The following is a 27,528-nucleotide window of genomic DNA, read 5'->3' as shown; positions in this document are numbered from 1 at the left end:
GTCTTTCTCATGATTTGAACTTGGTAAAAACTGCTCTTCCAAAAGCTGTCCTTTAAGATGTTTTCCAATCTTTATGTACACTTTTCTAAAATCCACTGTTTACAGTACATTGTTGGTGTCTAACCTTTTGCTAATATTACGCTTGTTAATTTCTCACTAATGAAAACATGAAGTTCGCAGTGAATGGGAGTCATTTGACAGTTCGAGCGAAAATGTAAAAAGCATGTCATTTTATAGATTTTGTTGACTAGACATCAATGGATCCTTTTCCGATTCACAGGAGAATGGAAGAAGAACTCATATCAGATGTGTCAGTTACAGATGTTTATGATCAAGCGGCGGGTATAGGGAAAGAGTTTGAAAAATTGATAGAAAGTTATGGAGTGGAGTCTGTGACTGATTTAATGCCCAAAGTTATCAGAGCCCTAGAACAGTTAGAAGCACTTGCTGCCAAATATGAAAAAGAAAGTACTGAAATATCAGACTTAAAACATGCGTTGGATAAGTTGGAAAGTGAGAAGGCGGATAAAAATTTGGAACGGTTGCGATTTGAAGAGGTGACATATTTTTTCTTTTATTTCTTATGAGATTTTCTAAGCTTAAGTTACTCAGTACCGCGACTTTTTTGTTTAAATGAAATAAGAAGAGTGTTGCCAAAGTTGTTCGTCTTGATTGGATATTAAATGAGGCTGTATGTGATTTGTCAAATATTATTTTATTTTTTAACTGATTAAAAAAGTTCACTGGTTGCCTTTGGTTGTTACTTTATTTAATGTAAGTGTTCACTATAGTTAAACAACAGTTTGCTTCAAATCTTAAATCAAGAGAGCCCTCAAAATGGATTCTAAAAAGCCTGTTTTGATTCGCTGGCTTCGCCCCCCCCCCCCCCCCCCCCATTCATCATTGAAATGGTTTCAGCCCTTCAACTGCCAGATCATTTACATCCCTGGCTTCAAAACTTTGGGAAGAATAAAATATGGTTAGGTTAAGGCCAAATCCTTTTCAAAAATAGGTAGCATAGGCACAAAGGATTTATTTTGCACCATTAGATTAATTTTCTGTGTAAAGCTTTAAAGGTTTTGAAGTACATGATTATGAAAACACACACTTTATTTTTATTTAAAAAAAAATAATCCAACAGACTATAAAATGGTAAGGTCGGCTTCTATTAAGTAGGTTAACTGGAACAATTTTTTTTCTATTAGGCCTTATATCTTACATGGCTTCTATTTAAGGAAGTTTGGAAGTATATTACTATCTAGAAAAGTACAAAAACTTTCATAATTTTGAAGAAAATTTTCAAAGTTGAAAGCTTGGAAGTTCAAAATATCAAAACCTTTTGTCATTGTTACTTTTATGGTCACAATTTCAATGAGTTTAACTTTTTTTAAGTAAAATGAATTATTATAATACAGTCTGTGAATTGGGCAAGTTCACGTTGCAAATTATCTGATTTTTAATATACTTGTTGAAAATTAGTAAACTTCCACATTTCAGTGTAAAACTTCAAAAATTGATTGACAGGAAGTTTATACTTTCAGTTTCAAATTCTTAATGGAAGCCCTGATCTTATATACCAATATACAATGTATGCAAAGCCACACCAAACTAAAGTTGCATTTGACTGAATCTATTTTTCCTTTGAAAATTAAAACAATCTGAATGATAAGCTTCATTTTATATTATGATTTTATAAATGCCCTAAGCCCCTGTTGTCATGCAAGCATTGTTGCTTTAAATCACTTAAAAATAATTTTGGGTGAGTATTTCATTATAAGTTAAAGCTGCACTCTCACAGATTTAAGTTCCAAAATTGATGTTTTATGCATTTTTCTTAAACAGTAACTGTTAAAGCCACGAAACATTAATTTTCGAACTGAAATATGAAAATCTATGATCTGATTTTTTGTAAGCAATCCTATATCATTGGTTTGCAGATATATACATACAAATTTGCTCTTTCCAAGACAAAAATTAAAAAAGTTGTAAAAATGGCATATCTGTGAGAGTGCAGCTTTAAGAAGCTGAATGTTTACTTCAAGCATACTTTGATTTTGTCAAATTTTAATTTTTATCAACTGACCTGGCATTAATCTGGTGAAACAATTAAAAAGATGGAGAGCATTTAAAAAAAAAGGGTTTATTAAAAAGAGAAAAAAAGACACCCGAGCTTGTTGAAATTTTACTGGAGATTTTTTTATTTATTTTTCTCTCAGTCAGGTCAAAATTGCCATCCAGGAAATGCAAAGATTCAGTGATTAAGATATACATATACAAAAAAAAAATTGACATAAAATGAAAAAATGTTCAGTCAAGTAAATTCCTGGTGAACTAAAATTCACATATAAATGTTGGTGTACATTTTTCCCTAAAAAATATATTTGTTGAACATGTTTTAATTACAGGAGTTAATACAGATAGAGGAACAATGGCAGAAGGAATCAAAGGACCAGGTTGCAACAATTGGTCGACTACAGGAGGATAATCGACGCCTAAAATCATCCCTGTCGGAACAAAAACTGGCAGTAGTCGAAGAGGTTGCTGCTGTTGCGAAACGTAAGAGCTTGGGCTGAAATAATTATTGGCTAAATACAAATGTATCTCATATAAGTTAGCTGAGGGACAAACGAGCATATTGTACAGGTCAATGAATTATTAAGGCATTATGAATTTCATAGAATATGTTAGAAATTGTGCTTAATTGGAGTAAAATTAGGTTTCAACTTCTAAATATGTTAAGTTTGTTTGAATTCATAATCATATTTCAAGTTTTAATGAAAACAAAAGGAATAATTGATCATCTTAAGCATTTATTTTTTTGAAGGCAGGAGGATGCACATTTTGAAAAAGGACAGGGTGCAGCACTCTCCCATATTCCTCTAGATTAAAACCTACAAATGCTCTAAATTTTGAAACCAAACAAGCAGAAACTTGAAAGCATTACAACACATTTTCTGTCAGAACTTTTTCAATTGAATTTCTTTTTTTGTAAATTTCTGATTTAGAAGATATATTGAAGATTTGCGAAGAAATAAACTTTTTGGCCTTTTTGGCATTGTGTATGCCGAAAAAAAATCCGCCAGACTTTGAACACATTTTAAATAATAACTTGTTCCAGACCATCTTAAAATATCAGCAACTGCTAAGTGATTAATAGGTAAAAGATAAACTTCATGAGCTAGAATTTAATTAAATTTAGCGACTTCTGGAATATGATTGCTGAATTTGTTGTACATAATGTGATTATATGACTTGTGTATAGTATATTAAAGTATTACTTTACAGCCCAATAAGTAATTATGACTCATTCGAATACACCAGTAACCAAAATCGTGTGCATAGAATACTTGACTCTGATTGGCTTGTTTGAAGTGATGAACAATTAATTCTTATTGAGCAATTATCAAATATATTTGGATGATCATAGATGGGCCTCCAACATTACTCTCCTGTCAGACATTATATTGGACTCATTTTGAATTATATGACACATAGAAGTAGTTGAAATTACAATGTAATATAAACCATTATTTTCATACCAATATTTAGTAAGAAAATAAACATTTAATTATTTGCAATTCACTGATTGATTATGGATGTTCATTTTGATTTGATTATGAAGTCCAACAGTTGAACACTAACAATGAATAACTCATACTCTGGGTTGAATGTTACAGAATGTGTATAGTAAGGTTATAATTAATTGCCATTTAGGCATCTTCTTTATCTTAATATTAGATACACCTAAAGTCATTAAAATATTTCTTCTTCCTGTTTCACCAAATATATAACTAAAACTCTGACTAAAAGCTTTGATGTTATTGACAATTGTACACATTTCCTGGGGGATAATTTCAATGTCTCAATTTGTTGTAAAAGCTGCACTCACACAGATATACCATTTTTACAACTTTTTAAATTTTTTATCTTGGAAAGAGCCAATTTTTGCGCAATTATCTGCAAACCAATGCTATAAAATTGCTGACAAAAAATCAGATTGGAGATTTTCATATTTCCGTTTGAAAATTAATGTTTTAGTGCTTAAACCGATACTAACTGTTTAAGAAAAATGCATAAAACATCCATTTTGGAACTTTATATAAAAATCTGCGATCTTGTTTTTGTCAGCAGTCTTTTATAACTGGTTTCCATGGAATTTCCACAAAAAATCGCTCGTTCCAAGACAAAAAATAAAAAAGTTATGAAAACGTTCAATCTGTGAGAGTGCAGCTTTAACTGACTGGTGTGTATCTGAAGAAATAATTGAAGTTTTCACTCTAACACCATGATGTTTCTTTAGACCAAATTTAGAACAATGTCAATTTTACATGTTTGGTTTAGGAATCTTTGTTATCAGAAATGTAACAATGTCTCCTACACAGATATTGATTGAACTGTTTCTAACAAGTTACAGCTTTTCAATGTTATTGTGTCTGTTAGATGGCTTAATATTGCTATTCTGTCAACACATGAGATTTTAGGGTTCTAAAAACAAGCTCCTAAAATTGTTCTGAGGATGATCATGGCTTTGTAGCTTGATGTCAATTTTAGTTATAAACTTTATGAAGCATAAAGATATTTACAACTGGTGTTTATGTTAACTATTAAAGTAAGATGAAAATGTTATATTATGCCAGTATGAAGTGACTCTTCAGTCAACTTAAAGTTATGTAAAATTGCATTTGTATATTTCGTTTTAAAAGCAGAGGAAATTTCAATTATTGTCACATATTTTTATCTATGAAAAAATGAATGCCAAATAATATATGATAAAATACATGACTTTTCATATACATGTATAGGCTACATGTAGTTCTGATTCATATATTTCTTGGCATCTGCAAACATGGGGGACATGGAGGATTACATTGTCTGGTGTTGGCTCCATCCTGTCTTTGCATTGTCAGACTTAATTTCTGATCAATAACTTATGAAAACTAGGTATAGAATCTTCATACTTGTATAATTGTCAGTTTAGTTATAGGTCAAAGGTCATGGTTAGAATGACACTTTACTATTAAAAATAATATTGGAGCTTTCTTGTCTGTTAATAACCAAAGATCAACTTGGTGTAGATTTTTCAGTCCTTATTTGCTGATTGGTAATGGTCATAGGTTGACCCTAATTTTGGGTCATGGGTCAGATCTCAAGGTCATGGCGATCTTTGCTAAAAAAATCTTTCTAGCACATCAAACAGGCAACCAATTCGATTCACAGTATTGTAGTTGTGTTTAAAGTACTTGAATACTTCTTCTATTAAATTCTAATCATAATTGAATTTTCTCTATAATTACAACTGAGCTTCAACAGTTAAGTACACACAAGATCCAATCTATAGCCAGTAATTGTTGTATGTTTTGTTAGAAAACGTTATTGCTGTCAGGTGCCATCCCAGTGATCAATACTACATTCCTGCCATTGAACATGAATGTCAAACCATGAAGGAGTGGCTGAAATGAATGACCTAAACCATAGGGGCCAGAATCAGTCAGGGATGGTGAAAACATTGTGTGTGTTTTTTTTAATTATTTATAATATATTTATATTTATATATTATTGTATAAATATATTTAACATATATTTTTTCACCTACTCTCACTGTCACTGATCATACTTCCACCTATGACTCAAAGCTGAGGGCCTTTTGACCAAGAATCCTTAGGAGCAATTTGGTACCTTGAGAATTATTTTGTACTTATATTAGGAGTGATTTTGAACCTAGGAATGAATTTGTACCTAGAGAGTGATTTTGTAACTACCTAGGAGTGATTCTGAACCTAGGAGTTTGTACGTAGGAGCAATTTTGTACCTAGAAGAGATTTTGTGCCTTAGTAGGAGCAATTTTGTGCCAAGGATTGATTTTGTAGTTATGAGGGATTTTGCACCTTAGTAGGATTGATTTTGTAGTTATGAGGGATTTTGCACCTTAGTAGGATTGATTAGTTATGAGGATTTTTGCACCGTAGTAGGAGCAATTTTGTGCCAAGGATTAATTTTGTAGTTATGAGGGATTTTGCACTTTAGTAGGAGTGATTTTGATACTGCATTGTTTATTTTTTTCTTCTCAGGTACAAAATTGCTTAAAGGACTCATGATTAACCAGACCCCTGATGTAACCTTTCAGGGTTGGGAAGGAACAGTCTTCTTGTAATTCTCAATGAAACTATGATAGAAAATACTGAAAAAACAACAACAAAGTGAACACAGCATTTATTTGTAATAATCGAAACAGTTTAAGAAAACATCATTCATGGGAATTAAACTTAAGACTTTTAAGTAAAATACTTAGGTACATTATAAAAATGTTATTTACATTGTACATATTTATTTGTAATCTTGTTTTCATTTTTTTTTTGCATTCTTATGTCAGGTTTATTTTAAACTTGAAAAACATGAGATCATTTTCAATGTGATTTGAATCAACCTTGAACAATGACATCACATATGTCTGCAGCTGCATTTTACCAATTCGATGAGGCTTTGTGAAAAAAATGGCTTGAATAACTTCATTCCCATAGTGTAAGTTTTTACTGAATAGTGTTTTTACTGAATACTCAATTCAGCCTACATTGGATAGGTATTATAATACAGTAACATACTAGTTTTTCTGTTTTCTGAGCCAAATAGGGTTGTAAAACATGTAAATGTTGGACAGCTCTTATTCTTAGTTTTTATGTTCCTGGCTATTTATTACCGAAATGATTGATCGATATCATTGAACCTACAGATTGCTTGTTCATTTTTGTGACAAGTTACAACATTTCTTGTTCATGAATCCAGGGGCAGATACAGGAATTGATGTTAGAAGGGGCGTAACTTAGGGGTGGAACCTTAAGTCACGCGCCCCTTCTGCAGAACCAAAAGTATATTTAAATGGCTTTAACTGCTTGCATGGGGATTTAGGGTTACTTCCTAAAGAAAAATTTAACAATTTGTTGTCGGAAATGGTGCATTTTCAGAGTATATATATTATTACTTTTTTTCTCTCATATTGAAATAGAAAAAAGTAAACTTTTAGAGGGGGCTGCTTTTGGTATCACATAATTATATTTATGCTGTTGTTTCAGTTTTTAAAATTCGTGATTCCAATTTTGCCTAGAAATGAACAAAAACGCATTAAAAAATACACATGTATAAAAGATAAAATATTGAAATATAGTAAATGTTTCTTTTGTACAACTAAAATACACCACTTCTACAAGAAAAAAGGGTTTGGGGTTCCAATATTTTATTTAAAGAATACACTTGAGAATGTTATTTACACATTTTGGAAAAAATAAGTGTTTGAGCATTGAGGATGAGGCCAAATTTCTTTACCCAAAATTTTTCAGAAAAAACACCGCTTGTAACAGCAAAGCTTTTTGCTGAGAATGCTAATGCTTTATTTTTCATGAATAATATTAAAACCCTTTCAGAGACGGAAGAAAAAGAGATTGAGGTTCTTACAAAGTTGAAGGACACCGTCGATCGACAGCGCGAAGAGATCCGCAAATACTCGCGGGAAATCAAACAGAAAAATGTTGATGTAGAAGCTGTAAGTACCTGTTCTTTTTAATGAAATCGTGTAAAGAGCCCTTTTATTTCTCAAATTCCCTGTTGTACGTCAGATTTGCTTATTTTCTCAAATCAAAATATGCTCAGCTGGTTTTTAGTATAGCTTTATTATAAGTTAATTATTTGGATTGTTCTATATTTCTATTCCTTTCTGAACAAATCTGGAAAACAGTAATTTCCAAGTACAAGATTATTGAACCCAGAATGCCAAAACGTGATCAATTGTGTGCTCAGAAATGAATCAAATGTGCCAAATGACATAAAAGCTGTCTTACTACAGGGGAATGTATTGTTTAGTTAAGGGGTTGATGTCACTTTCTCAGCTAAGAAATATTTCTTCTTTCATAGTTATAGGGGTATTATCGTCATCACAATTACAATTATTTTCCTGCTATAGATTACAAGCCATGCTCAGTGGCTTGAATTGAGGAAGTTAAGTTTATTAAAACCAAGATAATAATCATATTTCAAATGGTTTTACCAGATTTGTTCATGTGTGGTTTTAATTTATTACAAATTTCACTTTTTTTGTGTATTACGTGGCAATTTTTTATAGGAATGAGATATTTACTTCACTAAGGAATTTAAAATGCATTATCATTCAAATTCACTTCCTTTTTCAGTAATCATTTTTAGCTTGATTTTAAAAAAAGTGTCTTGGTATTATGATTTCACATAGCCTTGGTGTATGTGAAATAGGTTTATACTTGATAGATGATACAAAAATATCATTTGCCTTTTTTAAATGGGGTATTCAAATTAAACTACGTGGCCACAAATTTGTGAAGCAAATCCAGTCATTCTGGCTATATTACATGTTAAGTTATGTCCCTTTGTCAACTAAGGAAAAAGAACAAGTGTTGTATTGCAGATCCCTTTTTGGTGCTCTAATTATGATAACTTGAATTTTATTTGTATTCTCCTTATATTTCATGGCTAGATGCACATCTGTTTTTCATAAAAAAATAAAATAAAAAATAATAAAATGTGTGTTTTTGGTTTGAAAGGGGTTCAATATATGTTATCACTTGATAGGGGCAATTTTATTTTTAACTCATTTGACTAAAATGATCACAACAAAAAAAAGTGTATAATTTGTGTACAGGCATTTTATTATAGACTAATGAAGGCTAATATTTATCTGTACACAAATCATATGCTTTTTGGATTTTGGTCAATTCAAATGACGACCACAAGTAAAACAAAATATTGCATTAGGAAAAAAAATGTGCGTGTTCAATGTGTGAAAGAAACAAACCAAAGTGGGAATTAAAGTTGGAATAGAATACTTAAAATGAAGGCAAATTACATGCTTTTATGCAGATTTCTGCATTAAAATGAACAGGCTAACCTTACACATATTTTTACAGCTTCAAGCGCAATCTGAGCGATTGGTTAAAATCAACATCGAACTCCGGCGTAAAAACCAGTCGCAGAAGAAACATGCTCGATCTCTCATCAACGAAAAGTCTGACCTTGAGACTCAACTGGCTGAAAAAGAACAGCAGGTTTCCAAGGTAACCATAGTTTAGCTGTTTCCGTGGGATTTTTTTTATCAATTATCTGCTCGGAAAATAATTATATGTATGATTAAAAAGGTTTCTGGCTAACAGTGATCTCCTGGTGTTTTTTTATCATGGAAAGATATCAATGCCTGAAACCCTGGCACAGAATGTAAAGATAAATCAAATTAAACACTGATTTTGTATTTCTTTCATCTTGTATTAGCAAAATCTATGTTGAGATTATTCTTAAAAAGTTTGTATTGTTGTTGAATCATTTTTGGTATTGTTATAGGTTTAACACATGTAATTAAACACCATTACTCCAATTCATTACCCAACTAATGTCTGGAAATAAGAATGGAACTTTCCAACAATTCCTTGTTGCTTGTCTGTGATCAATACCTAGAGAGCTGTTATCGCTTCAGGATAACTGGGAATAATTTGAAGTTAGACCCATTTATTTGACAGGAATTGCTTTTTTCTTTTAGTCAATTTGCAGCCCATGAATGGCTAATAATAAAAAGTGTCTGGAATTGTCCCACTCCTGGAATCTGTTTAGGGTTTTTAAGACTGATGAGTGCTGAAAGAAATTGTGCATGTACATTGTTTTCCAGGAATCTAAGAATATTCGTCATGTTTTTAGCACAATTTATCTTGTGGAATTAAATAAAAAAAGTTACATGTAAAAGTTAGGGTTTATTTATGGTCTTCTTAATGATTAATTTGGCATGCTGAGCACAGCCTGATTAATAGATGACCAAAAACTTTCTTAGTGTTCAGCGCAAAATGTCCATTAAATGCCTCTATCCTAGCGGGTGTCCATGATCTAGCTTCTAAATAACTCAATTAATAAAACCAAATATTGACTCTAAAATAGAAATTTTGCTGCTTTCGTTATTAAATGGAAATTCAACAGTTGTCCCCTGCTTAATTAATGGGTTTTTATTGTCGGAACTCTTGTAAACAATTAAATGTGAATCTGTCTGCTGATCCCTGTTGCGAAGGCATGACCATGAACACTGAATTACATTTAGGATCCAAATTCAATGTACAAAAAAAATCATTTCGATGTCAGGTGACTATAGAGTTTTGGTATCATTTGAATGGGTTTTGCCAACTGATTATCAAAATAAAAAAATAAAATGACTTTTTTTATTTTTTTATTGCATTGTGTGTATTTGGTCTTTATCTAAACCAAAATTAGAACATGAATTGACGTATTGTGCAATATTTCAAGAGTCATGACCAAAAAGCCTTATTTGTATTGTTTGACTTTGTATAACGTAATTGTTCGAATGTTCTTTTGCTACTCATAAAACTTTCAAAGGATACCAAAATAGTATGGGGTCACCAGGGGTCCAAAAGTCACGTAATTGTCAATTAGATACTTATATTTGATATCCATTTGAACTTTTTCACTAACAGTAACTTAAGTTTTATCTGAGGGAAATTTCTAGCACAATTTGACGGCATCAGTACAGTTCCTGTCAAGTTTTTTTGTTATCCAGAAAGATAATTATTTAAATCTTTGTATGTAAATGTCTGCCTGTTTTTCATTAGAACATAGTTACAGTTGAAAGGGATTGACACTTCGTGGTGAAAACCCATTTTTAGTCACCAAGCAAACTTATTAAGTGGCATTTTAAGCTAAGATCAATCCCTAGGAGTGCTGTTTACATGGCTCTGTGTGGGAACATAATACCGGCTAACACTTCTTGCCATCTGAGCCTTTAGACAAAACCAATTGAAAGAGAACATGTATTTTCAGAAGATTGTCTGGTTTCAGTAACTTTATGAGACTGTCACACCTAAGCCATGCCTGTTGAGAATTCCTTTAAAAAGGCAGTGCACATGCTCAAACAGATCCTCTTAATAAAACCAAATAATGATTTGATGGAAAGTTGGCAGTGGTTGTGTCAGAAACATTAAAATAATAAATGAGAATCCATCCAGCTATCCCATTGGCGAAGGCATGAGGGAAACCACAGTAATGGAACCGGTCAATACAGTTTGAATGTTTCCTGTTTCAGGTTAAAGAGATGATGAAGGACCAGGAGAGCATGGATGACGGTGCTGTTACAGAGAAACTCAAACAGCAGCTTGGGGTAACTGTAGTACCGGGGGTATTCATTAAAATATTAGCGAAAGAGTTATGGAAGGTAGTCTGCACCCTGTCTGTTTTTGGTAGCACCCTTTTGTCCAAATGGAGACCAACATGTGTATTCTACTGCTAGGGTTTTTAGCTGAAGAGTAATGGAAGGGTGCTGTACCCTGTCTTTTGTTGTAACACCCTTCTGCCGTTATGGAGACCAACATGGGGACCCGTCTGCCATCCTATAATGAATGCTTTGCTAAGACTGTCAAATATTTGTTTTGTTTTGATTTAAGTTATCATATGATTATAATTACACACAAACTCTGCATGTTTGGTAGTTGAAAAATAATATTGACCTCCATTGAACACATTCACCCTTAGCCCATGGCCCCTCTTCCGCAGCACCTGTCTTTTTTAAAACCTGGCTAAAACCCTAATAATTTTATATAAAAGTTATAGAGCCGTATTTAAATTCAGGCATATTTATAACTTGTGTTCCAAGTCATAGTAAGATGACATGAAGTAAAATCTTAATGATTAAGAACTGGAAGAGTGAGCATATCATAGAAAACATGCCAAACTGTATACACACTAAGCATCATTTTGGAAATGACATCGTTGATATTGTGACCCAGCCCTTAGTGGCGGATGTTTGTTTCGGAAAGCACAGGTAAGAATTTCTTAACAGTGAAAAACATAAAATTGATTTCACTGTGAGAAACCGTTAAATATCATATTCATTAACTGAGAAATCTCTATAAACCACCGAAAAACATAGAATAGTATTGAATCACCAGGAATCCAAAATTCACATACTTTTATGTTGGATACCATAAAAGAAACAACACCCAAAACTAATGGGATCATTCTGTGTTTTCTCCTTCAGATGACCAGCATGAATGGCGAGGTTTGTGAGGATGCCGAACATAGAATGATAGCAGACGGCGGTATACAGACGGATGAAGAAAACTCTGACCAGCTCACAGATAAACTGAGTCTTATTGGGAAAATTGTCATTGATAAACAGGTTAGATGAAGCTGAAAGGTTTGAAGTTGTGATGCCTATCTTGTAGGGAAGTGATCCTGAGTTGCAATCTTAAAATCATTATTTAATCATATAATCATTCAATAATAATGAGTCTTAGCGTATAATATGTACTCAGTTAGAAGTCTATCGTAAATAAGGCAACCTGACAGCCTTCCAGTGAACATGAACAGTGATCATAATTATAAGATTACCTTATTTACCTAGGAAAATATGCTAGTCTGAATGATATGCAGAGCGAATTGAATGAACACAGATGTTTTTTCTGTTTGTAAAAAAAATGTTTTCAAACCCCAGGACCCCAACAGGCCGCGTTTCACGCTGAACGAGTTACGAACAGTGCTGATGGAACGTAATGAACTGAAGGCCAAACTGATGGAGGTCGAAGATGAGTTGGGGTTGTTTAAACCAAAGTGAGTTGTTACGAGGACAGAGAGTTGGGGGTCTCTTTACAATTGTTGTCTGCTTCATTAAATATCCTAGGAGCAATCATAATTCATCAGAATATTTAGAGTAAATTCACAACTTTGACTCTTTTCATTGTGGGACTTTGTGTATACTTAAAACAATACACAGACCTCAATTGTTATGAAAATGAGGGATATTAACTCACATTTGTTGTTGTACAGTACACTCCTCAGATGAGACCCACTTTCCTCTCTTGCTCTGAGGCTGAAAGCCTATCTTAGCTGGTTTCCTTTGAGGGTAAAACTGTTTCCCAGGCTTTAATTCCCTGAATTTTTCTGAATTGCTCATTTACTGCTGAGAGGAATATGAACATTAGCAACAGATATCTTCCGATATTGTCAATTTTATGACTCCGCGGCATAACTTCGCATCTGATTAAGTGCTACTGTTAAGATAGGCAGAAATATGAATTTCTTCTTCTGAAGTTTATATTTTATAATTGGTAGTAAAAAGAAGCAAGTGACGTTTTGGGGAACTTTCCAAAGAAAATAAGGCAAGAACGCCTTCAATCATGTGCTGTGAAATTGGTACGTGGTTTGTCCGCAGTCACTTTTGTGATTTTCTGCACAGTCTTTTTTCGGGTGTGATGTTTTCAACTATTTAAATAAAATTCATGTTGTGTATCTAATGGGCAAATGTGACTTCATGCAAAACGAAACATTTAAAAACAGCAATTTACTGCCATTATTTATTTGCCATCATAACCCATTTATATTCTTCTTCAAACTGAGAGTCTTATTGAGTTTCGCTTGTTTCTCAAACTTAATTCCTTTGAGGAACGGAGTGATTGTAATTCTTTGGTTGACTGATCAACTGCCGAGGGCCAGAAATCAAATCCTCATATGGAAAGCAAAAAAATATTCAGTTGCACAAGCAAAAATTTGCAAAGGCAAACAGAAAAATGGGCCCAGCTCGATGAGTGTGCTGTATGTGAGTTTTAAGGCCACAAAAATCACAACAGTTTAATACAATGATTTTTGCACCTCTATTTCGAAAAAGTATTGAATGGTTGCTCCTATAACTTGATGATGCAGGTTAAGAAATAAGCATTGATTTTGTCTTGGTTTTGTACATGTATTGCATATGAAGTATCATCAAAGTTTAGCCTTAATTTTGTTTTCAATTTTGCTTGCCACGATGTTGATTTGGGGATAATGTGTTCAGTTATATCTGCTTATGCCTGTATGGGCAATGGGAACTCTTATAAATAATCCCGTATAATGTAACGTCTTTGATGTTAAACAATTGTTTTCAAACAATTTTGATCAAGTTTAGATAATGCATAGATCAAAGTGATCGAGTATTGTTGAATTAATTGACCATCACTGAGGGCCTAGATTATAATATTCATATCTGTTCAAAGCATTGAAAAGATAATAAGATTTTAAAGCCTTCGACTGAAAAAGTGCACATTGAAATAGATTATTTTGTTGGACAAACTTTTAAATAATTGAGAACAAACATATTCAGATTTTACCGTCATATCAATTATTTTTTACATCATGTGTCTTTTACTTTATTTTTCCCCGAACCTGAAAAAGCTTGCATCTTGCTTTTTATATTTGCATTTTAGAATAAATATTGATGAGTATGTTATCATGTGAGTATTATCGCCTAATTTGCAACGCTCGACCTTCTAGTTTTCCTCAAACTTTACATTGATTTCTATTTTACCTCATTTGCAAAGTTCTGCCTTCTCTTTTGCCCTAAAAGCTTCGCTGTGTTATGGCTTATATAGTTTTCTACTCACATCTACCATGTTATATACAAACTTACCAATTAAACGATTAAATGCTTTAGTAATGTGGTTGAATTTGTATTAAAACATTTGGTCAGTGCATTGTTAGTGAAGTCTCAAGCACTTAACAATTATCCATGCACTGACCAAATGTTTTCGTACAAAAATGATCGAGATTCTAAAATATTAAAGATATACATGAACCGTTTTAACGATCATTTTTTTCAAAAATTCTTTGGATCTATTCAACTTCCAACACATCAAAGACACCTTAACATAAAAATATTCAGCTGTTTGAACAGTGGCAGGGTCAGATACATTTTACCACAATGACAAAACACAAACATCGTAGGGGTATTTCCAATATGTTGCATTCATTGGAATATAAATTATGCATTTGGAAGAATATTCATTCATCTCAGGAAGCGCAAAAGGAGTGTAAATATTTAAATGAAAAATTCGTGGGGGAACTTCATGTGTATCGAGGTCTTCATATCTAAAAATTATTTTTGCTAAAAAATAAAATTTGCAAGGTCGTACACACTCTGTCTTTTATTATAGATAAAATATGGAAACATCATTTGAAGAAGATAGAATCCACTAAAAAGATTCATTATGATTGAAAGTCTTGATTGGGTTCAGAAATAAACATACCGAGTTTTGTGTCGTTCCAATATATATTCGGTTCTGAAATTTTAAAATGGTTTCTGAAACTGGTTTTACATCAAACATGTAACTGCACTTGTTTAAGTTCCAATTTTATAAAACACTGCATAAAATCCGCTATACATCTATGCTATGTATCATTTCCTCAAAGTAAAAGACAAATGATAACTATTTAATTGTGATAGTTCTGTCATGTAACATCCTTTAGTTGGCAGATAACAATGTTAACATAATTGTATACTAATTTGAGCTTAACATCAAATGTCTTTTTAATACAATTGTATACAGTCATGTTGCATATTTTATTTCCGATCAATTGTATTTAACACAAGCCAGAACATAAAGCTTAAGTAGTTAGATACTTGCAAATCTTTCGTAGGCGGCATTTCAATCTTTGTTCTCACAGACCCTAAATAGCATGGACAATACATCTAAAACAAAACAAAAAATGTGTTGTTGTTTTTTTCTCCAAATTTGCTAAAATTTTCATTTAAATGAATTTTGTTTTACGTTTGGTTGCGTTCATGCTATTTTTGCATTTGGGTGATTTTTTTCCAAACATCTGATGTTCTCATACCCATTAGGGCAGTGGTTTATGCATGAATCATTGCTGGGCTGTGGTTTTTGGGGGCTTGGTTTTACCCATGTATTCACTTCCTGTATGTCCACAGAGAAACAGACGACAATTCCAATGCCCTCTCAGAAGAACTTGAAACAGCAGACGTAAAAACAGAAGAGCCAGAGGAGTAAGTTTAGGCACAGTGCCAAGTGAAATTAATTGATAGTGTGCTCAGTTTGAGATTTATATTATTTTGTTTCGATATTGTGCATAAAGACATTAAGGGAGTAGCTAACAATTAAGAGTTTGCATATCATCAGCTGCAGAAGTGAAAGATATTTTTGTTAAAGGCATGAATTCACTTCCTTTCATTATTGGGCACATATTAACTTCCTGTCTGTCCAAAGAGGAAATTAGAATTTTGTAAATTGGTGTTTGGCAATATAGCTTGGCTACATAACTTATTTTGAAAGATTATGACCCCCTTTCAAAAAAGAAGAGTTTGAAATTCGAAATTTTGGTTTGTTGTTGTAATTCTTTTTAGCAGGTTTCAAATTTAAACCGTAAATGTAATGTCATGGAATTGAATTTTTTTTATTAAATACTGCCTTTGTCTATGCTGAGGCTCAGAGGTCAACAGTTAAACTCACAACAGGTGATCCTTTGTCAGGTTAAGGTCACCATTGTTGAGAAAACCTTTTCATACAAATAATTTACTCAAAACTGTGGTGAGACAATTAATTTTTAATTAGAAATACTTGAAGCTTTTAAAGTGAGTTTAATTTTCTGGATGTTCTATTCTTTTAATTTGATATATTGAAAGATATTTCTAGTATAATGTTAGAAAACGTTCATTACATATCTGTTGTTCATTATTAAACAGTGAAAGCGTTGTCACATTTGAAACAAATTGTCTGTGGACAATACACCATTGTTTGTTTCTTTAATTTTCTGAACAAAACTGCTACTATGAAAAAAATCTTTTTTCTGTTCTTGGCATATTGTTTGTAGGTCTTAGACTTGTCGTTCTAGCATGTTGCTTTGCTTGATAGAGCTAAAAAGTGCATATTGCCTTATTTGTATTTTTTTGCATTCTAATATACATTGGAATATGATCCAGGTTATAATTTCATTTTTTATCCATTTGTGAAGCTAAGTTCATGTTTAATACAGGTCTAATGATCCAGTTTATAAAACTGTTTTCCGTCAATGTATTGAGCTAAGTTAATTAATTTCTAATACATCAAAGGACAAGGCATGAAGAAAAGAAATCTCCATACAATAGACACTCTTCAGTGCCAGAAATTAACGTTTCCAGCAAAACACAGGTTTAGTTTCAAATGAATTCAAACGAGAGCTTACTTGCAATATGTTTGGTGTGAATAACCAATCTTGAGACAAAAACTCCTTAAGTAAAGTCACTCTTTAAGAATTTTCAGTAGAGTATAATTATGTATGAAATTAATTGGAATAAAAACATGAACTTTCAAATGTATGCCATATGTTAATTAATAACAAAAAAATAAGATCTTGTTTTCAAATACAAATTAATCATTTCATCCAACAATATTTTCAGAGAAGAAGCGGAAGAAGAATTAGCTGTGCAGGGACCAATTAACCGCGAACCGTTTGAGAAGATTTATGGCAAGCGACCCTCGGGAATTCGTAGATTGTAAGTATTCGCGTAAGCTTGGTCATTGATTGTTGTGTTGTCTTTTATTAAAGCCCCACCATGTATAGCAACTGACACAGAAACATCTTGTTGTTGTGAAATCTAACCATAACTTGAATGGAGCCACAATAATAAATAGTTTGTTTGGTTTTACATACAGACTTACAAAAATACCTGTGACCCGAAAGTTTTTTAGCCTCAACAGAGGTCAAATTTTTTTACATCCCCTCAAAAAAAGTTGGATGGTGAGGGGGGATTGTTTTTTTAGGAGAGAGCTTGTCAGACAGTCAGTTTTATCCGGATAATAACTCGTTAAAGTATGGACAGATTTAAATACATTAAACTCATTTGATGTATTAATCAGAATAAGACCTCATGAATGTGTTGGCAGTTTTAAATATTTTTTGTACTCCCGTTTAAAACCACAGTGCAATCTTAATTTTGGTACTAACTACCAATTTAAAACAGAGTTATGGTCCCTTTTCAACTTTGATGTTGCCAAAAATACTGTATCCACACAATAACTCTGACAGGGTAAACAGATTTAAATAATTATCTGGTACTCATGTTGAATGGCACAAAGTACAAGTCAATTTCAATTTTAGTTACAAACAAAGATTGTTTGACAGAGTTATGGCCCCTTTTTCAATGAAATAAGTTTTTATTTCTACATCCAGGCTGCTTGTTGAGATATTTGTCATTCCTATGACAGCTCTATTTCAATATCCTTTCTTTATAATTATAGTGTTAGGAAGTAAAAAAGACCACATAATATTGCCTACCTAGCCTCGTCTAATAACGTGAGTAAGGAAATGCCAAACAAACTATTCACTAATTGTGGCCTGGTTACCAAAAATGTTTGGTAGGTATTTGTAGCACATTTCATAGACACGTCTATGCTCCTTAATTTAAAGTTAAGGAACATTTACTTATCTTATGTAATTTATTTTACAATCACAAAATATGAAGCAAGCCAATATACAATAATACACTGGATATTACAGCGACGTTAGCCCTATTGAGAGGCACAAGTTTCATATCCTAACAGACACTTAAAATAAAACGACTTCTATCTATAATGATCAGTGCAATAATTTCAGAGAGCTTATAAGGAGACTGTAAGATAAAAATATGTTCAAGTCTAGAATTTTGCTAGTTTATGACATTTCAAAACAATCTGTGACTCATTCAGTCTGGCTTCTTGGACAGGGCTAGTTCTGCAATAATTTTTGGAAACACCTCCATAAGCAACTACTGTTTCTGAAATAGAAATGAGAACTTTCGGATTATTTGTTTCCCTTTAAGTAAAAGCTACCGGTAAAGTGTTTTTTTTCAATTGATTGAGAAACATATTTTCAAGAAAACAAATGCTTACCTTTCTTAAATAATAAGCGATTGTATACATGTAGGTTCCGCGTACGGGATGTGGCATTACCGCTAGCTGCAGGGCTCTTGCTTGTAAACAAATGGTTTTTGCTTTACAGAAGTTTGTGTTTAATTGTTGCCAATCAGGATGGCTTATCAGCAGTTTAAGTTTCATTTTGTATTGAAACAGTGTTTATGGATATGACTGCAGTGAACATAGTCCACTAGGTTATTTGCGCTATAATTGAATATTTTTATTTCTGATCATCACCATGCTTGGGCAGTATGTGTTGGGGCAGAACATTTTGGCTGAGTTCATGTCGCCCCAGTCTCTTCAGAGTTATGGCCCTTAATTTGCATAAATTACACATATCCATGCTGTAAATGGAGGAGCTTTTGTCCAATCATCACTAAACTTTGATAATATGTGTATTGGCAGAATATCTTAGCCAAGTTTGATAACCCATCATGTCGCCTGGTCACTTGAGAGTTATGGCCCTTAAAATTGCTTTAGTTACACAAACTTTGTGTTGCCCACGCTCTATCTTTAGGAGCATTGGCGGATCATCAATAAACTTGGATTATATGTGTTCGGGTAGAATATCGCAGCCAATATATATGCAAAAAGCTACAGAAACATGCTCAGTAGCAAAAAGTTTAAACATAAACACAAACCAAGTTTGATAACCAGCCATGTCACCTGGTCACTTGAGAGTTATGGCCCTTGAAAGTGCTTAAACTACACAATCTTTATGTTGGCCTGCACTGTTACTTGTTACTTTTGTCTGATCATGATCAACCATTAACAATCATTGTATGGGCAGAATTTCCATGGTGCTATAATATTCAAAATAATAATAGCAATAATTGCGCTACAGTAAATTTATGTACATCCTGGGCAAAATGCCCTTAAAATGCCCTAGCAGTGTTTTGTAGGGACCCATGAGAGCTAAATGAGCCTTGATTTTCAAAAAGGCTGTGAAGATTTAAATGGCAAGAGCCCTGTTTTCAAATATTATATGAATACTTTTTTTTGTTCAGTTGATTTTGAACAGTTAGAGATTTTTATTTTTACAAAAGATCTGTTTCTTAAAAAAAAAATCATTGAATTTCAACCTATTTATAATACTATAATATACTATAATACTATTTACCTTGAACATGTTGGATTTTGCAGTTTCGAAGAATTTAAGGAAAAATTCAATCTGCAGATTGATCTAGATATACTAGACAATCTTTGATGAAAACTTCGTCTATTTTGTCAGGTGATTTAAATGTTGTCTGCACTTAGTCTTTATTTGTACTTTTCTCAAAAAACTTTTTTGATTTTTTTGGCCGATATTTTTTATTTATTTTTTCATTAAAGGCAAATATCCCTTCAGGTTGGGTTTCCTTCTGATTCTAATTAAACAGTGTTCACATAGTTTTCACTGTTAGACATACAAGCTCCATGATCATAATTGCGGCCAATTCTGTGTGGGCCTTATAAAATCTATTTATCAATTAACTTGTTTAAAAGTCATTCCCAGTATGCTGTGACCATTAATTATTCAAATATATCTTGATAAATGAAGTATGAGAGCCTGAAATATTATAATCATTGACAGGTTTAAAAACAGCTTATTTCCTCATTTCATATAACAACATTACATTTGGACTTTACCGTATATATAGACGGAAACTCAATCTCGGAAAACTTTGCTTTTAAGTGTGAAGTTCACTGCACTTTGTGGTTTATGTATTGTCACTGGTAGTGAAAAAATGTTTGGTGGGGTAGTAGTGATGCTTGCTTGTTTTGTCAATATTGTTTTGAAAAGTATTTAAAAGTTTGAAATATATTAATTTTCTTTACATTATATTATCACATTTTGCTTGTAGATGTTACCTTTTCTTGAATTGCCCAAATCAGTGAAATTGTGCTTGAATGAACAACCATTTTGTCTGAAACCTAATATGACTCCCCAATTAATATGCCAAACGATGCCCCATATATTCTGAAGGAATGTAATACATGGATAAGCAGAGTTGGGTTTTTTACCCGAAAATGGGGACAAAGTTTGGCAAAACCGAAAAAGTGTACTTTTTTCACAAACACTGGACTCAAAATTTACAATCCTAAAAATTAACAGTTAATAAGTAAAACTAATATAGATATGTTTTTGTGCAGTCTTATTATTATTTTAAAGTTATTCAAATATATGATCTCAAAGGGAGCTTGGCTTTGTTTCTTTATTTTAGGGAATAAAGAAATCATTAAACCACACGCTAGTTATTGAACGGTTATTTCCATTATACGGTTATGGTCCATTCCAATATTGATCTTGATGTATAGGCGAAAACAAAGGAAACACTCTCTAACATAGTACAAATTGTATTGTAGGTCAATGTAAAGTACTTCCAAGTTGGTTTTGTTAGAAAAAAATATGAAAAAATTGCTGTTCCATAGATTTTTGTTGCATAGACTAGAGGGACAACAAGAATTTAGATGTTGACTTCATTGTCATTATTGATTTTAGTTTTTGTAATTTTATTTGAAGATTTGTTAAGTGTTTTTGCTGTACATTGTAAATTGTATTGATTGATGTTGATGTTGTTAATTTTTACCACAAGCGAAATTAGATACTCGCTGCTTTAATTTATTTATAGAATGAGTTGCAGACAACATTTTATATAATTTAGTAAAGTTGCGATCTCATTACCAAAAAATCTTATTTACTAGTATTTATTTATTTAATTTCAATTTTCTTGTGGTTCATTTCAGCTTTGGGTCCTTATTTGGGAACTCTCCAAAGGATCGTTACCCAGTCCAGTGACTTACTCCCGATGAAGAGACTTATACAGCATTCTGTGATATTGTAAAGAAAACGGAAATCAACATTGCCCCACCCATTCTTTTTCAATGCTAAATTAACTTTGTTGATTTATACATGTTTATATAATTTGTTACTGCTTTTTGTTAAGATATTTTTAGCTGCTATAACATTATCATTTTCATTACCAACATACAATGTACATTTTTGTTCATAGGTAATTATAATGAATGTAGGAATCATTTTTATCGTATAAATCAAATGATTATCTTTGATTTGACCCGCTAATACTTGCGTTAATTTTTTCTTTGATATTAGCTTTTTGTTTTTTTCAAGGAAAATCAACAAAGGTGTAATAGTATTGCTATAGGCATGGTGTGTTTGTCATTGTTGTCAATGGCGTCCTGCAATGCCTCTACTCAAAAAAAGTCATGGATATGAACATTAAATTTTGTAAACATTTATGACAATGTGCATTCAATAAATGGGTATCAAATCCCATCTCTCTAGCTTAAATTGTAAGTTAAGTGTTGCCGTCAAGAACTGAGGAGCATCAGCAACCCCTTATAAGTTCTCTTAACGTTAATTTAGTGAAACATTTTAAAGTGCTTTATACAGATGTTTTGTCATTAAATGTACATTTTTTTGTGGAAAAATCAAAATGATTTGTTACATTATTTTTCGTTCTTTTTTTGTCAATTTCCAAACCATATACTTCATAATGGTCAACCAATCAGCTATTTAGAAGAACATTGATACACAATTCATTCAGTGTAAAGGAGTAAATGCTTTTGTTTTCCCGTCTTGCATTTGAAATTTACTGGTATACCCAATTTTTCTGGTATTTTTTTTGTCTGCATCTATCTATGTCAGCGTCCTATACACAGTAATTTACGGCAATAATAATTTTTCAAAATCATCCCTTTGTGTTATCTGGAATGGGTTGGAATCAGAATTAAGGTTAATGTCTTAAAAAGGAATGATAAATGACAATATATGCAATTCTAAATATTTTAGTTTGAATACATGGAATACAAAGCAGGGTAAATAGCTTAGATCCCTCTAGAAATTAAAGCCATTTATTTCCATTTCTATGTATTTTTGTCTGTTTTTAATGCAAATGTCTAGCAAAAAACAAATTTGAATTTAAAGTATTCCTGCTTAAAGCTTTCTATATTAGGGCATGTCTTAAAATGCTCTAACTTCTAAGGTTAAAGTGATACATTTCGGCAGCATTGCTTACAGTATTTATGTTGTAAACATTCCATTTTTGTATTGCCTCGTCATGACAAAATGATTCATTATGAAATGTATTTTCCCATCTGCAGTTCTGTAGAAAATGTTAGTATGCACAAGCTTTATGTGTATGTGACATGATGCCAAACCACCCTGATAAATGATGCATAACTGGAAAAATTAATATTCATAACTGGTAAAATGAATATGCATTACTGGCAAACCAATGGAGAGATATACAAGTCACATGATAACTCTGGACAAAAATGCACATGGTCTTGGGTTCAATATAGTTGTTTGTCAAACAAAGAAGGTAATTTAGTCGAGGGGGTTCGTCGAGGGGGTTCCTAATTTGATTTAGCATCATATCAAGAATTTGTCAATAGAAGTAAAACTGATATTACACCAGCTCCCAATTTGATAACTGTCCTGAAATCATATTAGAGATATATCATTGCAAATTTATGTTTTCACATTACTTTGTAATAATTTTCAATTTTGAATCATACATTTGAAACATTCAGTTTTTGTTTCAAAGGTTGTAATTTTTTGTTGTGAACATTCCTTGGTCATTTGGTGATTTTGTGAGCTTGGTTTTCTAAATGAATCCATAAATGCAAAATCCAATCACTTTCATAACATAGCATAAGCTTAGATAATTAAAGATGCATTTGGATTGCCGATATTTTGTTTTAGAAACATTTTGGTCAAAAATGATTATAAGTATCTTCCATGGCTGAGAGTGTAAGATAGGTTCAACCCGACCCGAGCGCAGGGTGTTTTGTGAAAACGAGGTTTACCGAGTTTCCGCAAAACACCCTGCGCAAGGGTCGGGATGAACCTATTTTACACGAGCGGCTATGGTAGATGCTTTTTCTCCCACCTCAGTTAAACAAAATTGTGTAAAAATGTATTTCTTGCTGGAACTCTTTTGTGCGTAGTGAAAATAATTGCATATGTATATTTGATAATTCGTGGTTGTCATGGATATGCTCGCAGTGATTCAGGTTATGTTACTAGTCAAATCGGTCTTTTAATAGTTCGGAGGAGAGTGGAGCATTATTTCTTGAAATATGCGTGAAAACTTTTTTATGGTGACATTTAAGGTGAGAAATAGTTAATTAGCATTCTAAATATTGCCACAAGACAAGGCTTCTTTGATGCTACAGACGACTGTCTTTAACAAGGGAGGTAATTACAATGTAGCGACAATTAAAAAGGAGTTCCATACGGGCATTTTATCTTCGCCCGTGGGCAAGATAAGAATTTCTAGCATGCTTAAATTATTGGATCTACTTACCTGAGGTGGGAGAAAAACACTTCTTTATCAAGCAAATGTGGCATTTCTGTTTTTAAGAAAAAAGGTTTCAAGAAATTAATTTAATTTGTATACAATGAAATTGAAAAAAAAAAGAAGATAAAATTTAAAACATGACATTACAATTTGTCTTCATTTCATATTTCATATTGTTTTTGTGTGATATAATTCTATGTTTGGGGCCAAATAAGAAATCTATAGCTGACAAAATAGATTATTTTTATACATGATTTGCAATATATATCGTAGGTGTATTGTATTATAGTAGTGATTATATAATTACGGTATTATATGAAAATGTGTCAGTATGCAAGTATTCTTGTATGTAGCTAGAAAAAGTTTAAAGTTTATGTGAAATTGTAAACACATGTTGTGCCTGATTTATTTATCAAGTAAAATACACATATTTTGATGCTCTGATTTTGCTTTTCAAATTAAGGTTACTGATTTAGTAATTAAGCTTGTTATTTTTATTGAGACATTGGCGATAATGTTAAATTTAGATGCATGGTAACTCTATATTACTTTTTTTTAAAGGTCAAAATGGCACATTGAATAAGGCAGTGAATAATTAAAGCACTATGAATTTCATAGAACATGTTAGAAATTGTGCTTATTTGAAGTAGTATTAATATACAGTTCAACTAATAAATATGTATTGTTTTTTAAATTCATGATCATATTTTAAGTTATGATAAACACAAAAGAAATATTTGATTATCTTAAGCATTTAACTCTTTGAAGGCTCTTTAGCGACAATTGGTTATGTTACAATCTGCTGTTATATGCCATGTCAATTAAGTGATATAGATTTTAAATCAACAGAAGATTTGACTTAAGAAAGGCAAATTGGTATAATAAATGCCTAAATGATAATGTTCCAATAATGCTTATAACGGTTAGACAAATAAATGTTCTATTTAAAAAGTCAAACCATGTTAAGAACTGTGTGAGTCTTTATTGTGAGGTTGAGGACATGTTTATTTGCAAGATTTGCCAAATTTTGTTCTCAGGTTGTCATATTGTCTTTTGTGGTATATATTTCATGAATTGCAACATTGTACAAGAAATAAAAAAATGTTATATTTATCTCATGAATTTAAAGCAATTTGCAGTAATCAAACACTATCAAGACAAGTAATCAAGATCAATTGTGCTTTTTGTGCACCTATTAATGTTCTGTTCCATGGGGGCGGCAGACTTAGAAAGCGGGTGAATGCCGATAAACTGAAATTTGACAGGACTGGTACGACCACTCTTAGGGAATAGATTTGGCCGGATTTTGTTCGGAAGGATTTCTGTGGCCTGGATTTTTAAAAATACCCTGCTCCGAGGATGGGATTTAAACTGCAATTGCAGTTTGTCTAAACCACCTGTGTGTGCCCCCTCCCCCTCATGGGGCAAACGTGGATAGCTGCTTTGCTTTCAATGTTAAGTGCATTACAATGGATGAAAGCAAGAAAAGTTCTTGGCGACATTATCTTGGCAACATTCTTGGCATCATTGATAAGAACTTTTATTGCTTTTACCCTTAATTTTTTTACTGTATGCAGTTCATTGATGTGTTGCTTGTTAATGTTTTGTTTTTGTTGAATTGTTAATGATTGTAACATGGGTGACTGATGTGCAATAGGTCTAGAGCCATTGTAGTTAACACGCATTTTATTTGTACTAAACTTGAGATTTTTAATTGAACTTACATTTGTAATCATCATGCAGAAAAAATAATCGATTAAAAAAACAATATTGTTACCTTATATAGACAGGGTTCGAATTTAACTTTGAGGAGCACTCGCAAAATTTTGCGAGTGCTTTTTGAGGCAACTCGCAAAATAAAAAATCAACTTGCAATTTTATTATTTGCTCTATTCCCTTACAATATTGTCTAATTAAAGTAGAAATTTACACCTAAGACATATTATGAATATTAAAAAGAATCAATCTTGAGTGACTCAACTACTAAACCTTGTTGATAGCTTATTCTTTTTGGGGGGTACGGAAAGACTCATCAGATACTGGCCGCTGTCCAATAATTTGACATTTTCACTTTGTATATTTACCCTCGCGATCGGGTAATACACGCTACAGATTTCATTTAGTCTATAAGTATTAAAAACAATAACATTATAAATTTAAAATCAATAAAAGCAACAGGAAATGTAGCGTGGATGCTTTGGATCATGAAATATATCGATCGACGAAGTCTATTCACTTTGACAGTTGGGCGGAAATATATTCAAAGGTTGATGGGGTTTACATATAGTGCGCGAAAGCGCTAAATTTAGCCAATGATTAAGCTAGGTGATTACGTCATTTGTATTCACTTTGTATTATGCACGACTCGGATCATCCCGGAAAGACTCGCGAAAAAACTCGGCCTTTTCCGTATTTGTTCTATTTTTGAAAACTTACTAGAGCGTGACTCCGTACTGTCTTCTTTATACTGATAGTGTAAACATGCCATTTATAGGCTGTTTACACTCGACTACGTAGGGGAGTTGAGTTCATGTTTATTCTACTTTCCTTTTAACATTTTGTGGTCTACAAAAAGCCACTCGCAGAATTTTGCTAGCTTGAATAAAAGTCACTCGCAATTTGCAAATGTCGCTCGCATTTTGCAAGTATGCGAGTCTAAATTCGAACCCTGATAGAATCATCGAAATTAACAATCAGCTTTATCTTTTAACATTAATTGTTGTATAAGTATTTGAATGAATGTGAGACCAAATATTAAATAAAGACAGTATTGTAAAGATCAAACTGTTGTTGTATTCCATTAATCTTCCAAAATACCCCACCACTTTGATCCTTCATTCATACAATGTCATATTTACCCTAGTTGATAAATGAATAAATTCTTTTGATTTTGGGGTAAGTAGGTCAAGGTCACAGTCGAACATGTTACCTTGGGTAAAACTAGTCTTGAACAGATTGCCAGTTTGTCCTTGACCAATCAATCTCTTGATGTTGAAGGTCGAGTCACATGTGATACTTGGGAAAACAACTGAAAACAGTATCAAATAAGTCAGATGAACTTCATAAGGAGTTTATCATTGACACCTAGATGATCTTTTTTGTTTTTCTGTCCTGATTCAAATCTATGGTCTTAACCAGCTTGGTGAAAATAATCTGCAGTATTTTGGAAAATAACAGAAATCAGGAGTGCAAAGATGATGTACTGTGCAAGTCTGTATCATTACACCCAAGCAAACAAAATTCGAAGGGCACCATTATCATACGATTGGTTTGTCGGGAAGTCTGTTGCAGAGTTTGTGAACTCCTGCAGATTTAGACTTATTGTTCTTAAAATATGGTACACATTATCAGTATGAAGTGCAAAACACATTTTCCATCAGTTGAGGCCAATTTGTTAGGTATGGCCCTTAAACAGACCTCGCAACATATCCATACGAGGCTTTGTAGGGGGAACTGCTTCCAGTTTATAAGGGCTTGGTCAGATACTTAATACAAATGATCTCAATAACGTATACTAGCTA

At 32.5% G+C, this 27,528-nt stretch overlaps 1 protein-coding gene across 4 annotated transcripts; it reads left to right on the top strand.

Moving 5' to 3' along the window:
- Positions 1 to 166: 166 nt before the first annotated feature.
- LOC128230623 (RILP-like protein 1) lies at positions 167 to 25,351 on the top strand. Of its 4 annotated transcripts, XM_052943060.1 has the most exons (11): positions 167 to 557; positions 2,406 to 2,556; positions 7,416 to 7,534; positions 8,925 to 9,071; positions 11,090 to 11,164; positions 12,041 to 12,181; positions 12,497 to 12,612; positions 14,241 to 14,267; positions 15,743 to 15,817; positions 17,207 to 17,302; positions 21,429 to 25,351. In XM_052943060.1, the coding sequence occupies exons 1-11, from the start codon at positions 258 to 260 to the stop codon at positions 21,478 to 21,480; spliced, it is 1,299 nt and encodes a 432-aa protein (XP_052799020.1). In that variant the 5' UTR covers positions 167 to 257; the 3' UTR covers positions 21,481 to 25,351. The 4 variants fall into 4 exon arrangements, with proteins under 4 accessions (XP_052799020.1, XP_052799022.1, XP_052799023.1 ...); XM_052943062.1 differs by lacking the exon at positions 14,241 to 14,267; XM_052943063.1 differs by lacking the exon at positions 15,743 to 15,817.
- The last annotated feature ends 2,177 nt before the right edge of the window (positions 25,352 to 27,528 follow it).

This window comes from Mya arenaria, chromosome 4 (assembly GCF_026914265.1).
Source record: "Mya arenaria isolate MELC-2E11 chromosome 4, ASM2691426v1".
Taxonomy (NCBI): Eukaryota; Metazoa; Mollusca; class Bivalvia; order Myida; family Myidae; genus Mya; species Mya arenaria.
The sequence above is the reverse complement of the archived record's forward strand: the minus strand, read 5'-3'. Positions and strand labels throughout refer to the sequence as shown.